The sequence below is a fragment of the Antrostomus carolinensis genome, unplaced genomic scaffold (genome assembly GCF_000700745.2).
Source record: "Antrostomus carolinensis isolate BGI_N321 unplaced genomic scaffold, ASM70074v2 scaffold16956, whole genome shotgun sequence".
Classification (NCBI taxonomy): domain Eukaryota; kingdom Metazoa; phylum Chordata; class Aves; order Caprimulgiformes; family Caprimulgidae; genus Antrostomus; species Antrostomus carolinensis.
The window spans coordinates 90,868-104,428 of NW_010322801.1; the positions used below are offsets into that span (position 1 = coordinate 90,868).

Sequence of the window (13,561 nt, forward strand, 5' to 3'; positions counted from 1 at the left end):
TTTTTAGCATATTTAAAAGTTTTGATTAAGTAAACTAAATTCAATGAAAAAATAAAAGAAGCATGCACTTAAGGTATACATCTACATAACTTATGAAACTGACTCTAAAGGAAATATGTCACTGACAATCAATAGGTTTTAAGGCTAAGTCACTTAAAGAAGGAACACAGCCCTTAAATGACTTACTTACTTGTAAATATCCTACCTTTAGAATTTTTCAATTAAGTATTATTGTTATTACTATGACTTCTTAATTACATATACACTCACTCTCAGCATATCAAACATTTTCTATCCAATCCAGTCCTTCATTCTTCCCTTTTAACAGTTGCATAGCTGATTACACAAAAGACTAATGAAAGTACAAAAGGAGACTATGTGAGAGAATGGAAGAATGTTCTCTCTTATAGAACATACTGGAAGTTGCCATACCTTCTTATACTCTTTGACAGATTATCAAGTAAATTCCAAGTAATGAGAACTGGAATGTCTCTAAAACTACAATCAATAGGATTGTACTCAAGATCAATTCTTTAATTTCTTTTTTCATCCTTAATGTACATTCTTTTCCTTTAAAATGCATCAATTATTTTACTAGGTAGTTTAGCTAATTTCATGGTAAAATTGCTAAGAAACAATACATTGTAACAGCAGCGATGATTGGGAAGACAAATATGACCTCCAAAATACCTCTGTTTCTATGGAAAGAAAGATAAATATATAATATAGTAAGGGAAAGACTCTGCAGTGGTTGGGGAAAAGACAAATAACATCTCAGGATACATTGACATTTCCCTGAGGAAAATGTTTAGTCTTCTCTTCACAGAAAGGGTAAATGGTAGAGGTTTTTAATAATCTAATTATGAATCATTAATTAACAAATTGGTATGCATTATTATTAGGCATATTTATACAATAAGAACATGGAAAGGTATGTAATTTTGTATTTCAATGGACATTTCTATCTGTTCACTGAAAAATATAAGAACACCCACAAGTTCCTGCTTTTAGAAAGGTACTCAAGCAGTGAAGTGCATCCCACTGCAGTCTCTGTGATCTTTATTTCCTTTCACTGTTTTCTGGAGTTTATTTTGTTTTCATTCATACTCAATGATTTCTTTAAGTCATCTATCACATTATACTTTATTGCTCTTTACCTCACATCACATGATGAAGATGCTTTATGTTCACAAATTCTAAAAGCTTTCTAAATTAGAGCAAATTTCAAACAATGCATATATATTTCAAAAACATGGAAATTTCTCTTAAAAGTAAAAAGTCATAAAAGTAAAGTCAAGTCATAATATCTTTATTTCTAACAACAGCAAACATAAAACCATCTACTTACTTTTCATTACAAATACGAGATTTTGTGAAAGGGAATCTTTATTTTTTTCTATTGCACCAGCAATTTCATAAGTAACCTATAACAAAATATTGTGACATCATTAGTAATGACCAATGCATCTTTTAACAGTCTTACAGCAGTAGAAATTAAGCTATGTTTTTTTGGGGTTTTTTTTGCTCAACAGTTAAAGGCTGGCACCAGGTAGTATCTTTTGTTCCATTCATAGCCCAAATAATACTAATCAAAAGATCTGGTCATTGAACTTTGTGTGTCACTGCAAGTAGAAATTTAATCAGACTGATTCCAAAAAATTCCTACAATGCAAGACTTTGATTCAAAGTGTGGTGTAGAGCAGAAGACAGTAACCTAAACATCACTTTCCCTGTAGGATCAGCGAGTCACTCACAGATCAGAGAACTCTTTGTCAATGGGAAACTGTCCACACTGACCATGACAAAACACTCATGGAGCAACCTGAGTCCCAGCTCACACCCAGGACAAATTCCAGCCATTTATATGTCCTTTGGAGGAAAATTCAGTCTATAGGTTCTGTACAAATCCCATTTACCTTTCTAACAACTACGCTCATAAGGATTTTGGATCACCTTAGTTGTTTGATGTCAGAATTTGAAGAACAGACAGTTGAGTTATCACTCCATCTGCCATCTGACTGCAGATAAACACACATATATGTGGTGGGCACTCTGAGAAGTGAGTAAAATGCAAGGCTTTAGCCAGAGTTCCTGAGGGTACATCCAAAATGAAGAAATATAACCAAGTAGCTGTTTTAACATTAAGCCCATCCCAGGAGACACTGTATAGAAAAGCAGCACTAAGACCAAAAAGCAGTCAATGAGCTGAGGTTGTTTTTTTGTTTGGGTTTTTTTTTTTACTTTTTAGTGGGGGTGGAAAACAAACAACTAGTTAATTTACAGGTTTTAGACAAAAACAGCTCTGGCTTGCATGGTAGTAGAACCCAAAGGGAATTTTTAAGTTAAAAAGGAAGAAAATTATAGATTGTAGTATGTCCAGTATTAGGCAGACACTTATGGAAACTTCTTAGATTACAGTTTATTTTATCTACCTTGGGACTATGTTTTTATCTAAAGCCTTTTTAATGTTTTTCATTGGATCTATATCCTAAGCCCCCTAGATATTTGGGGAAATTTTATCCATGTATATTTAATAAAGCTATAAATATATAATTAAGATTAGTAATACTAATCAGTGCATTAATTTTGTTTTCTATTGGGTCATTTGACAATTATGTAATGCTATCTTACTCATGAAGGAGATTATATGACTTGGATGTGTATAATCTGTTACAGTTAGTAATTGTCAAATGATGTAATTAGTATGGCACTGACACAGAGAAGGTATAACAATAGAATTATATTATTTTCCATGACAGATGCAATGTTATATAATTTTCTAATTGCATCTCCTAAGAACATACAACATAGTTAGCAAACTATTATAATAATTTAAGTATACTATTAAATGCTTTTAGTGTATTTAAAGTAAATGTTCTATCATACTGGTCCATAAAAGATAATTAACAGAACTTATTTGACAAATCCATAATGCCATTTCCTCTTAATTGAGTGTCTTAAGCCCTGACTAAATTAGAAGAAGAGAGTTAGTATTGGTGGGAAGGGCAGGTAAGTATAGCAGTGGGAGATACTATATTATGATTAAGTGCCTATATTGAAACAAGGAGAAGTCTCAGTACTGGTGCTGGTATAATACGTCACCAACTTCTAGAACTATATTCATAAGACATCTCTCATATCACATACAATACATAGAAGTTATCAAGATAACCTTTTATGAAGAAATTGGTAACTCTAACAGTTTTCCCATAGACTTGGTAAATTAATTCACTGCCTAAAGACATGAAAACTGATTCAATGAAAGGGCACTCTAGGGTTCCATTTTCATTGCCAGTCCCACAAAACAGAAAAAGAAAGAAGTCCTTTTGTAGCTGTCAGTTTTGTTAATTTAATACTGTCCTCACCAGAGATGCCAACCTACACAGCACTTTGCCTAAAACATGTATATTATTTCCCTCAGTTTTCTTCCATTGGGTTTCTAAAGTAAACCTGACCAAAACTGCATTGATTGGCACTCAAGCACAGTGGATAGCTATTCTGAGGAGACAAAAAACAAACAAATATTATGTGATTCAGACAGGAAATATGCATTCACTTACATCATGGTTCCAGTATTATAAAATATACTCTTTATTCTCACTTTTATTTATTGAAGCAGTTTGCTCTACCTTGCTTTACATGATGAACTATTTTGGGGTAGAGAGTAATGTAAACTTACCTGTCTGTGTTAACTGAAAGAAACAAGGTCTTTAGATATTATCTGAACTATACTTCACCTAACTAGTTGAAGTATTTTTATTAAAAAAGAAAATAGTGTGCAGTTCCAGACTGCATTTTATTACATTAAAACAAATTAAAAACAAGAAAGGGACTGGATGCGCTTTCCTTCTTGATTTAAGTTCAGAAAGTAAGAGAGCTTAACCTAAGCACATCTAATCCTGGACATTTTGGGTAAAGTATTGAGGAATACTTCCACTCTGCCTCCCACCAGTTCCCCTCTCAGCTTCCAGGGCTCTGCCCATTAAGGAGCTTCTGACCCTGCAGGCTGTCTCATCTTTGTGTTTAATATCCCTTGACTGATGTTTCCTCCTATGTCTCTGTTTCCAGAACTCTAATATTTTCAGCATCTATAACACTCTGTGGCAAGGAGTTTCACTAGTTACTAGCTATAGGAAAAAAAAATATTTAATCTTATTTGTTTTGAACCTGTTTTCTGATCATTTAAGTTGGTATTAACTTCATGAGAACTAGCAGATACAAATAAAAGGTTAAAAACACCACCCAGAAAACAGGAGGCTTGCACATCAAATCTGCAAAGAGCAAACTTTGGGAACCACACATTCCTCTTCTTACATATACTTGCCTCTTCAATTAATTAATCAATCATCCTCCTGCCACTCCGTTGTATAACTTCTCTCAGAAATTTCTATTCCAAATTGAAGTATCCCCTTTCATAATGTCTGACTTTGTTAAGGGACTTTATCCAAGTTGATTTGGTTTACCAATATACTTTATCACCGGCGCCAGCTGCACATATAATTTTCATAAATTCTTTCAAAAATTCTATTTTTTATATAGTTTGCATATCTTGTGATAAGCCAAAAGCACTCATGATTAATGACAGACCCAGCAGAAACCCTAAAACAAGCTAGGAAAATGTAACCTGGAATGTTAAGGTTGATTTGGCTGCATTCACAGTTAAAAGGAAAAAAATTACTATTTTAATAACAAAATGTAACTCAGAAACTCACAGTTTTGCATATGTTGTTAAATTTAGTTAATAACAAAATAATCAGTTCATACAGTCAAAAGAGACATTTTTGAGAACATGTCCAAAGACAATTTCAATGTAAAAAGGGTCATGTGTAGTTGTTAATTTTCTGCCAGTACTTGAGTGTGAGTGATATAATTTAAAAGCTTGAATGTGCCATATTTTTAGAATCACTGGGCTTCTCACCCTCCTAAAACAAGTTTTGTAAAGCAATGAGTGAAGTAAATAATTTTATATAGTCTGTAAAGTCTTATTCTAATACTGTGACAGAAATAGCAGCATAGTGAAACCAGTAGATTTTTAGAAATAAAATAGGAGGGTGGTGGAAAGTGTTCTATTATTTTCTCCTGTAAGCGGAAGTCCAAAATCAAGTTTACTTAAAGAAAGAAAGAGAGAAAGGGAGAAAAAACATGACTCTTGTCTGCGTGAAAAAGAGAATCTTTGCCAAGTAACCTTTATAGGCTTTCATATAGCTTAGACTAGACTGATTTGATTGTTATGTCTAGGGATTCAGCCTGGGGAGAAAATAGAGAAAATGAAAGCATCCTTATTGATTAATCTATCTCCTTTTGTCTTTTGATTTAGAGGTTCAGTTTCAGAGTCTGTCTGGGATATATAAGGCATTTCAGAGAAGACTGCCTTGGTGAAGGTGAGCTGACAGCTGAGAAGTATTTTTGAAATGCACATAGCTGAGAAATGGAACAGACATTGATCTGCACTTAAAGGACATTATGTTCACTGGTTTATAGAGCAAAGAAGTTGGTCTTTAGGTCTGAACGGTTTATTACAGTACTATAAGTCAAAACAGTGGCAAGGCAAACAGTGACAAGGGTCTTACCTGATTTGTAAATTCAAGTATAAATTTAAACTTAAATAATCTTAAATTATGACAACATATTATCCAGATTACACAAAAACTCAGCAAATAGCTCATTATCTCAAAAACCAGTATGTTAAATACCACTGTTAGGTAAAGCTGTGTCCCTTGGCATTGCGCTAAGGCAATGTATTTCTGATTTAGTTATTGATATGTCAATTCTTTTATAAAACTGAAAAAAAACCCCTTTGAGTCCACAAGAAACTTTGGTGATGGAATGTTATTCTTCAAAAATCATGACTATCAGTAAGGCTGAGTGTTCAGAGATATTAATTCATGTGAAACGCTTCATTATGCAAGAACCCACAATGTAAATAGTAATGCTATCTACAAAAGTACCTAGAAATTCAGTATTATATGTTCTTAGTATAGTTTCAGCTGATGGTCAGATGAATTGATCAACTGCACCTACAAGAAACTTCGTTTCCTCAAGGCAATCTTGCAGCGTGAAGCCTGGGATTGGCGTGCCTCTCGTCTCACTGAGCTGCCAGGCAGACAGTCTCCAAGAGCAGCAGCTGAGAATACCCACATTCACATTAGGCATCAAAAACAAAGCAATGCCGCAGCTGAGCAGAATTTTTACAGAAGAGATCAGACTGCTAGTGTTCAGGGAAATTATGTTAAACAATCTCCAGATAAAGCCTTCTACTAGGATATTTTTTTAGTCATACAAAACCTAAATCATGCTTTTCTACCTTCTGCCTGAACAGAACAGAGAAGTGTTTTGTCTTACAGCACTCAGATATCAAGACATTAAATAGCTCTTAGAAGAGACTCATAACGTGTCAAGGCATTGTAGGATTCTGTTCACCTGCAAAATTTAAATTGGGAGATAAAGTAAAATACTCGATCTAATGTTCACAGTGGCCTTTGCTGAGCATGTGTTCATATAGTTAACAACTATATCATATTGCTCATGCACAAAAAGACAGATTCGGTGTTGTGCAGGCATAATAGTAAAATTCAAGAGAAATTAATAAAAAGTTGTTTTCTTTCTTCCACAGGATCATTCTGTCACATTTGTGCAATAGAATATTCTCTCTCAGCTTCCACTGAAAAATCTCACCCCTGTGTCTCACCTCTATGTGCAGAAGCTTACTTGTGTGTATTTTTTTCCTTTTTTGTTCCACTTTATTAATTCCAAAACAGTAAAGAAAGTAAGAAAAAATCAAAGATCTCTCAGAATTATATCTTATATATAGATTTTCTTAAAGCATTGTTTTCTCCAAAAATTCAAGTATGGATTTTTTTCCCTTACACACTGCTCTAAGCCTATTCCTCCCATGTGCCTTCTTAGGCTCACTTTGAACTCATGTTTTCTTTTTTCAGTTCTGACCTGTTATGTCTTCTCTTTTCTCTCAGTACTGTCTTTTCTGGAATGGTCTAAGGCTCATTGGAATTGGAGGGTTGGAACAACAATATGGTACGGGTAGTCCTAGAAAAAGCTACTCAGCATAAAACATAAGGGAATGGTCAATACCTAACAATGAATGTGCAACCACTGTGTGCCACCTAACAATGAATGACTACAATGAATCAAAAAGACTTGATATTGGAAGAAAAGATAATTTGCCTTTTACTATCCTGACACAAAATATTAAGAACATGTTAGAGGTCTTCAAAATTGCATAGACACATCTGTATCAGCTGTAATTCTCATAATATAAAGCTAGAGATGCCAGTTTTATTCACAGAAGACTGCCTGTCAATCTCAATTAAATATACAGAACTCTCTTCAGTGAGGCAGTATTTCTAATAGCTGCATTTTCCAGTATAACTGCACTTAGGAGTTGCTAAAATAGCTACTGTAAGCGTCTGAGTAAAGATATGAACCAAATTTTTTCTGGACTTTGAGCTACTTACATAAACTACTGATGAAAAGGAACCCAAATTAAAAGGGTCTATATGAGATTCATACCAGGGCCAACATCAAATATTAGTGCTTTTTTTTTTCTCTCTAGATGACTTGGAGTAGCAACCGTTTCACATTGGCTGTGAACTGCACTGCAGTTACAACTTCTGTTACCTAGAGAAATCAGGCTGTCTGCCTTCACCCTCTGTTTAACATAGAGCCTGCATTCGATGTGATTTCCTCCACAAACACCAGCCTAGACATATCACTAGAATATAAATGATTAGGCCTGTAAGTGAAAAATTTCATGTTCAATTACCTGTCCCATTTTTTTGGTAATTCTTTTTCTACCCTCTAGGTCTGATTCATCCTTCAGTTATACTCATGTAAATAATGAAAAGCTTTACCAAGTTAAAGGAGTTACAATCAGTGAAAAAATGTCTTAAGTGAGAATAAAAATAAGCCTCCTTGTTTTGAATTTGGGGATCTCTGAAGGTAACGACACAGAGAGAAAGATTGCTTTGTACTTCACTTACTTTAGACTCACTTAATTGATATCAGACTATAAAAATGGCTCTCAAAACCTGCCAAACTCCAGTTACTTTATATATGAAATTCTTACTTTTGAGGAGCAATAAAACCTGATATATTTAAAAGCCTAATCCTTTAACAATTTTCATAAAGCACAAATCACAAATGACTTCTATAAAAACCTACTAAATGTAGTGAGTAATAGCACAATCTAAAGAACAGCATCAACAGTTCTAAAATCCTGGTTTTTATTATTCAACTTATAAAGACATACTAGACTGTGAATAAACTCATTTTGTATAATTATTTAGTACAGTAATGCTATAATCAGATTTTATGTAAATATGTATTATAAATCACTGGAAATTTCAATATATGATAGCTAGATAATAACTCCATGAAATATAAAAAATGCAAGTGTCATTAAAGATTTTGCTCAATCATTATTAAAGTAAGAAGAGTTAAGTACTTGCACGGGAACTTTTCTGTTTTGGCAAGGATGAGCATTTTACTGACATAAGGATGCAAAGAACAACTTGAATGTCTGGAATATTTCCTTGGCCAATGTAAATCAAAGGATCTCCATTGACTTCAAAAGAATGTGTGAATTTACATTACTTGGAGAGCTGTCTATTTGTTCATACTTTTAGATTAAATGTCATTACTATTATTAGGAAAAGGTCAAATCAAGTGTCTATGTTACAAAAAAAAAAAAAAAAAAGTCTAAACAACCATGCGAGGATAAAATGCATGTTAATGAAAAGTGTACTTCTTGTACCACTCAAAGTTTTCACTTTCAGAACTGGGCACCTGAAACTTTGTTCTTAACAAATGTTCCTATTGAGTGCTTCTTCAGAGAATAAGACAAACATTTTTTTCATTTTGAAAAAAAATATGTAATTGTTCTGGTTGTGATTTTAATGCAGCTGCCTTGTTGCTGCTCTCATGGCAGTCTTTTGGTGTGTGGAACCCTTTAAAGCTATTCTGATAGATTTGTATAATCACAGCAGAACTCCATGGAAAAAATATTTACCTAATAAGTACAGAACAGATGTGTAAATTAATTTAGACATCTGGAGTCCATGGTCAGTTCTTAACTCTATCACTTTTTTTTTTTTTTAAGTGCTAATAAATGTCACAAAATCTTCGTTGTGCTGTTACTTAACCACTGTGTGCCAGCATTCCTACTGAAAAGCCTCAATAGTGAAGGTATTCAAACCACTTAACTTTGGCAAATAATTTGAGTCTAAGTAGAAGGTCTGATGATGAAAGAAGAGCCTCCAGGGAGTTATTCAGAGTATTTAGGTTAGGAATTTTAGCACTGCCCAAATAGTCTTAATCCTTTCCATAATGACCACATTTCTGTCATTGGGTAGGAACAAATTTGCCTGCGTCAGAACGCTACTCAACACTTCCATTGACTTCATTTCTAAATGAGGAGCCACAAAATAGCTCCTTGCTGTAAAGGACCCTAATCTGGTTAAAGAAGCCTAAGCATGCAAGTTCCAACCTCTCAACTGTTCTGGAAAGCTCAGGGCATATAATGTTACCCTGAGATATGATAGAGCCAGCAAGTCTTTTTTTTTTGGTGACTTGAATACAAGTTTTGAATACGCCTCCTAAGAGTATCCACTACCAATAAGTTGACTGACTAGGTGTTCAACAGTATAAATCTGTTCCATCTAAAATACTCATCATAGCAGAAAACGTGTTGTCCAGCACTTTTAGCAGCATGGATTAGATTGATTATTATGGTGGTGTTACCCTAGTGAGCACATAGAACTCCCTTCTGAATCTAAACTGATTTTTTTTAGCAGCATACCAGATAAACTCCCTGCATTTGCTACTGAGAAGAACACGTGAGGGAAGGTTGCTCTTATTACCTCTCACAATAAGCAGCAGTAAAGCTATTACATTTGTTTTAGAAATGTAATATGCATTCTAATAAAAAGACTTTATCATAGCTTCCCAATTTCTTCTTCATCAAACCCATCTCTTCTGTCTGTTGCTTAGGTAAAGAGGAGCATCCACGTGTCATATGTCTGGTTGTACTGAAGCTCCTGCAGTTTCCACGTGTCTTCCACAGAGGACTGAAGTAATTAGGTACACATCACGTGCTGCCACTAAATCCTAAAAAAGCCAGGTTCTGCTTGACAGCAGGCTTTACTGAAACCTCGGGTTTAAAGTGACCTACTATGTAAAGTCACCAACTAATAACACTTACAATTATATTTATAAACAACGCAGTGCATATGATCACAGTGGCTAAACAGCTTCTAAATGGGCTATGCACAAAGCTTTTATGGGACTCCATCGATGGATGGATAACTCATGGGATCATCTGCATAGGATTTAGAAAACCTGAAAGGACACAGAACAAGTTGTTCAGATGTAAAGACTGATTCCTGCAGCCTTCAGTCTATGTTCTCACCTGACTTTAGTGGAAGTTTTAGAACAGTGATAACTCAGAACCCTCATTGTATTGTGCCCATATAATCTACATTCATTAGCTCATTTCAAATACTGCGCTTTGAACAGAGAGAAGTGACAGCACATCTGATTAATCACAGAGGGGCCAGTCTGTCAGATTATCTAAAAGAAATTATTATGTCTTTAAACATATACCTAATTTGCTTGCTTTGGGCTGCGGGTTGTTGTTGAGACAGTGTGAAAATGAGGGAGTATTAGAAAGAAAAGTGTAAGAAAGAGGCCCATTTAACATAATTAAATATGATTTTCCCATGGACATTGTAGGAGGAGAAATTAAAAACAATCCTGTTTTACAGACATATTTAGAGAACTTAGCAAGTTCTGGAATTTTGAATATATAAAAATATATTAAAAAAGGACAAAAAAATTATTATGATTACTGACAAAAAAAAGTTTGTGTTTTGGTTTTGGTTTTTTACCAGATGTATGCTGGTATCCAAGGCATCTACATATATGGCAGACGATCTACAGGGAACCTGTACTGTTCTGGAATAACATCTGAAAGCAAAGTGACAACTAACTAAAATGGAATTAAACATTTATGCTGAGGTATCTGAATCACCCTCTTCTTTATGAAGTGTTTACAAAGAAGATGCAATTTAGGAGCCAGAATTAGGTACCCTGAACCCTGCACAATATGATACAAACTCCAGATTTTATATATCAGATATTGTATTGAGATTCTAAGTTGTCTGAAAATTTTTCACTAGAAAGTGAATTGTTATTTACAGCCAGGGGTTGGAGAAGCCATGCAGAATTTTGTTTTGTTTACTCTTTTTCATTAACTGTGTGTAACCAAACATTCAAACAACTTACCCTCCCAGCATAATGCATAACAGTGAAGGTGGAGCCCTGATCCTTTGGGGCAAGGTTACCGTTTCCATCTTTTGTGGAGGAATATACTGTATTGGTATCTGATGTATCCAGGTAAGACTGAACGCGTTTAGACAGACTCTGTTCCACTGACCAAATAGATTGGCTTTCTTCATCCAGCATTGACAAAAAGCCTGATGGTTTCTGAAATGAAAAATAGATTTTTCTTGTTTTATACGGGGGAAATAGAATTTCAGTTGGTCCTTGTAGAGTAACACAACTTGTAATTTAGTAAACAGAAACATGTATCAGCTCAAAGAAAAGGAAAAAAATTGTTAAAATATTCTGATAAGTCTCCAAGGCTATGCTCATCAGATAATTCTGCAAGGAACAGAGGAAATACTATTTCATTTGCCAAAAATGGTAACTATTTACGATCTTTTAGGAAAATGATTGGGCTACTTCCTTCTTAGTAGTCCAGAACCTAGCTAAAGGCACAAAAGAAACTGAGGCTTACAACAGAGACTCATCAGTCCTACAGCTGCATTAAGGACATGGCATGATATACAGATGCTACACATAAATCAGAATGAGCAAAGAGTTTCTGTTACATCTTCTTGAATCCTGGACTGTTACAAATCTCTGTTAGCCCTCGATCTATGAGGGCAGTTATGACAGCTCTCTCTATGGTCGCTTTGGACCCATAACCTTCTCTACAGATTCATAAATCAGAAAATGCAGGCAAAAGTCTGTATTAGTCTAACATGCAGAGATTTTGCATAAATATACATAGTGTAAAATGGATCTGTAAACTACCTGAAAGAAAAAATCCAAGACTGCGGTATGGTTACCAGGAGAATACATCGTTTCCATGGTAACTCCCTCTTGTACACATTCTGCTTGCTCTTGTAGGAAAAGCACTTCATTGATGTACTGATGTATCTTCTCATTGGTCATGTTGACACACAGCTATTGTAAAACCAAGAAAAAATTAGAAGTTTACTGCATAATTTATTGGTGTAGCTTTTACTGCATGTCTAATACTAAATTTGACAAAATGTCAATCCATATAGCATGTTATCTCTCAGTAGGCCGTAGATTAGCAAGACCCTTGGGAAATTTATATTTTAACAGCTATTAGTATTAAATTGGGAATAAACAGTTTCTTGCCTGCACAGTTCATTGTGAATTCCATATAAGAATTATCAAATACAAGCATAATCAAATAAAGTGCAAATTTACACTGATTCCATTGATTGAAATGGGGTAACTCTATGTATAAAACGGTACACTTAATATTATTCTGCAGTTTATATTCAGAAAGACTACACAGATGTAATTTGCTTTTAGAAAAAACAACTACGTATTTGGTTAAGATCCTGACTCTGCAGTTAGTTCAGTGTTAATAAAGATATTAAACTCTGCTTTCACATACAACATCACTGAAGCCTAATGCAGTGTCTGAAGAACTCATTGAGTTTTTCCCAAATATATGATATAAAACACCTAGGGACCTTTTACTAGATGTGTCACTCCATCTTATTTATATTCTAAGGGAAGGTTGGCAAGAAAATTGTCTGAAATAGAAAAGTTCAGAATTTGGAGAGATGATATAAAATTCTCTTAAATATTTTATTTGATTACCTTATAAAAGGTGTAGTACCACTTTTACAAAATAAATAGTTTAACAGGAATCTGATTTTCAATTAAAAACAGGTGGGAGTTGTATCAGCTTATTTTGGGACCTTTTGCATTTTATTCAAAGCTCACGATCTGCAAAAAGATAAATGTTTAATAATACTTGCATGCAATCTCTTTTCAGACTAAACTATTCACATATTTGTTTTGGCCATAAATGGTATCTCCCATGAATAAAGTGTGTAAAAGAAATTCCACCAGCAAGTCATATTAAAAAATATGAAATATTTAGATCAATCCTAAAACTACATGGCTTAACCTCCAGATGAGGGAAAAGAACCCAAGTAATGTGTTGCCTGATTTTTCCATTAACACCTCATGTTACTATAGTCAACTTGCACTTACTATACAGTGAAATAGATTAGTGTGAATAACAGTAAGAAAAAATAATACAAAGCCCCATTTTATAACCAAATGCCTGGTATTAACTGTCTTTACCAATGCATGATAGTGCAGACAAGACAGCCTCAAATAAAACCACTATTTTTTAAAAGTGGAATTTCTAAAGGTTCAGTTTTTTATCTCATTTTATTAACACTGAAAATACACAATTGTCTTACACTATCTA

At 34.2% G+C, this 13,561-nt stretch overlaps 1 protein-coding gene across 1 annotated transcript in view; it reads right to left on the minus strand.

Moving 5' to 3' along the window:
• MYO16 (myosin XVI) overlaps positions 1-13,561 on the minus strand; it is a gene marked incomplete at its 5' end in the record, with an annotated part of 149,227 nt that overhangs the window by 90,786 nt on the left and 44,880 nt on the right. The window contains 3 exon segments of the mRNA XM_010170386.2: positions 1,349-1,424; positions 11,299-11,499; positions 12,112-12,264. Coding sequence (XP_010168688.1) covers positions 1,349-1,424; positions 11,299-11,499; positions 12,112-12,264 — 430 coding nt within the window.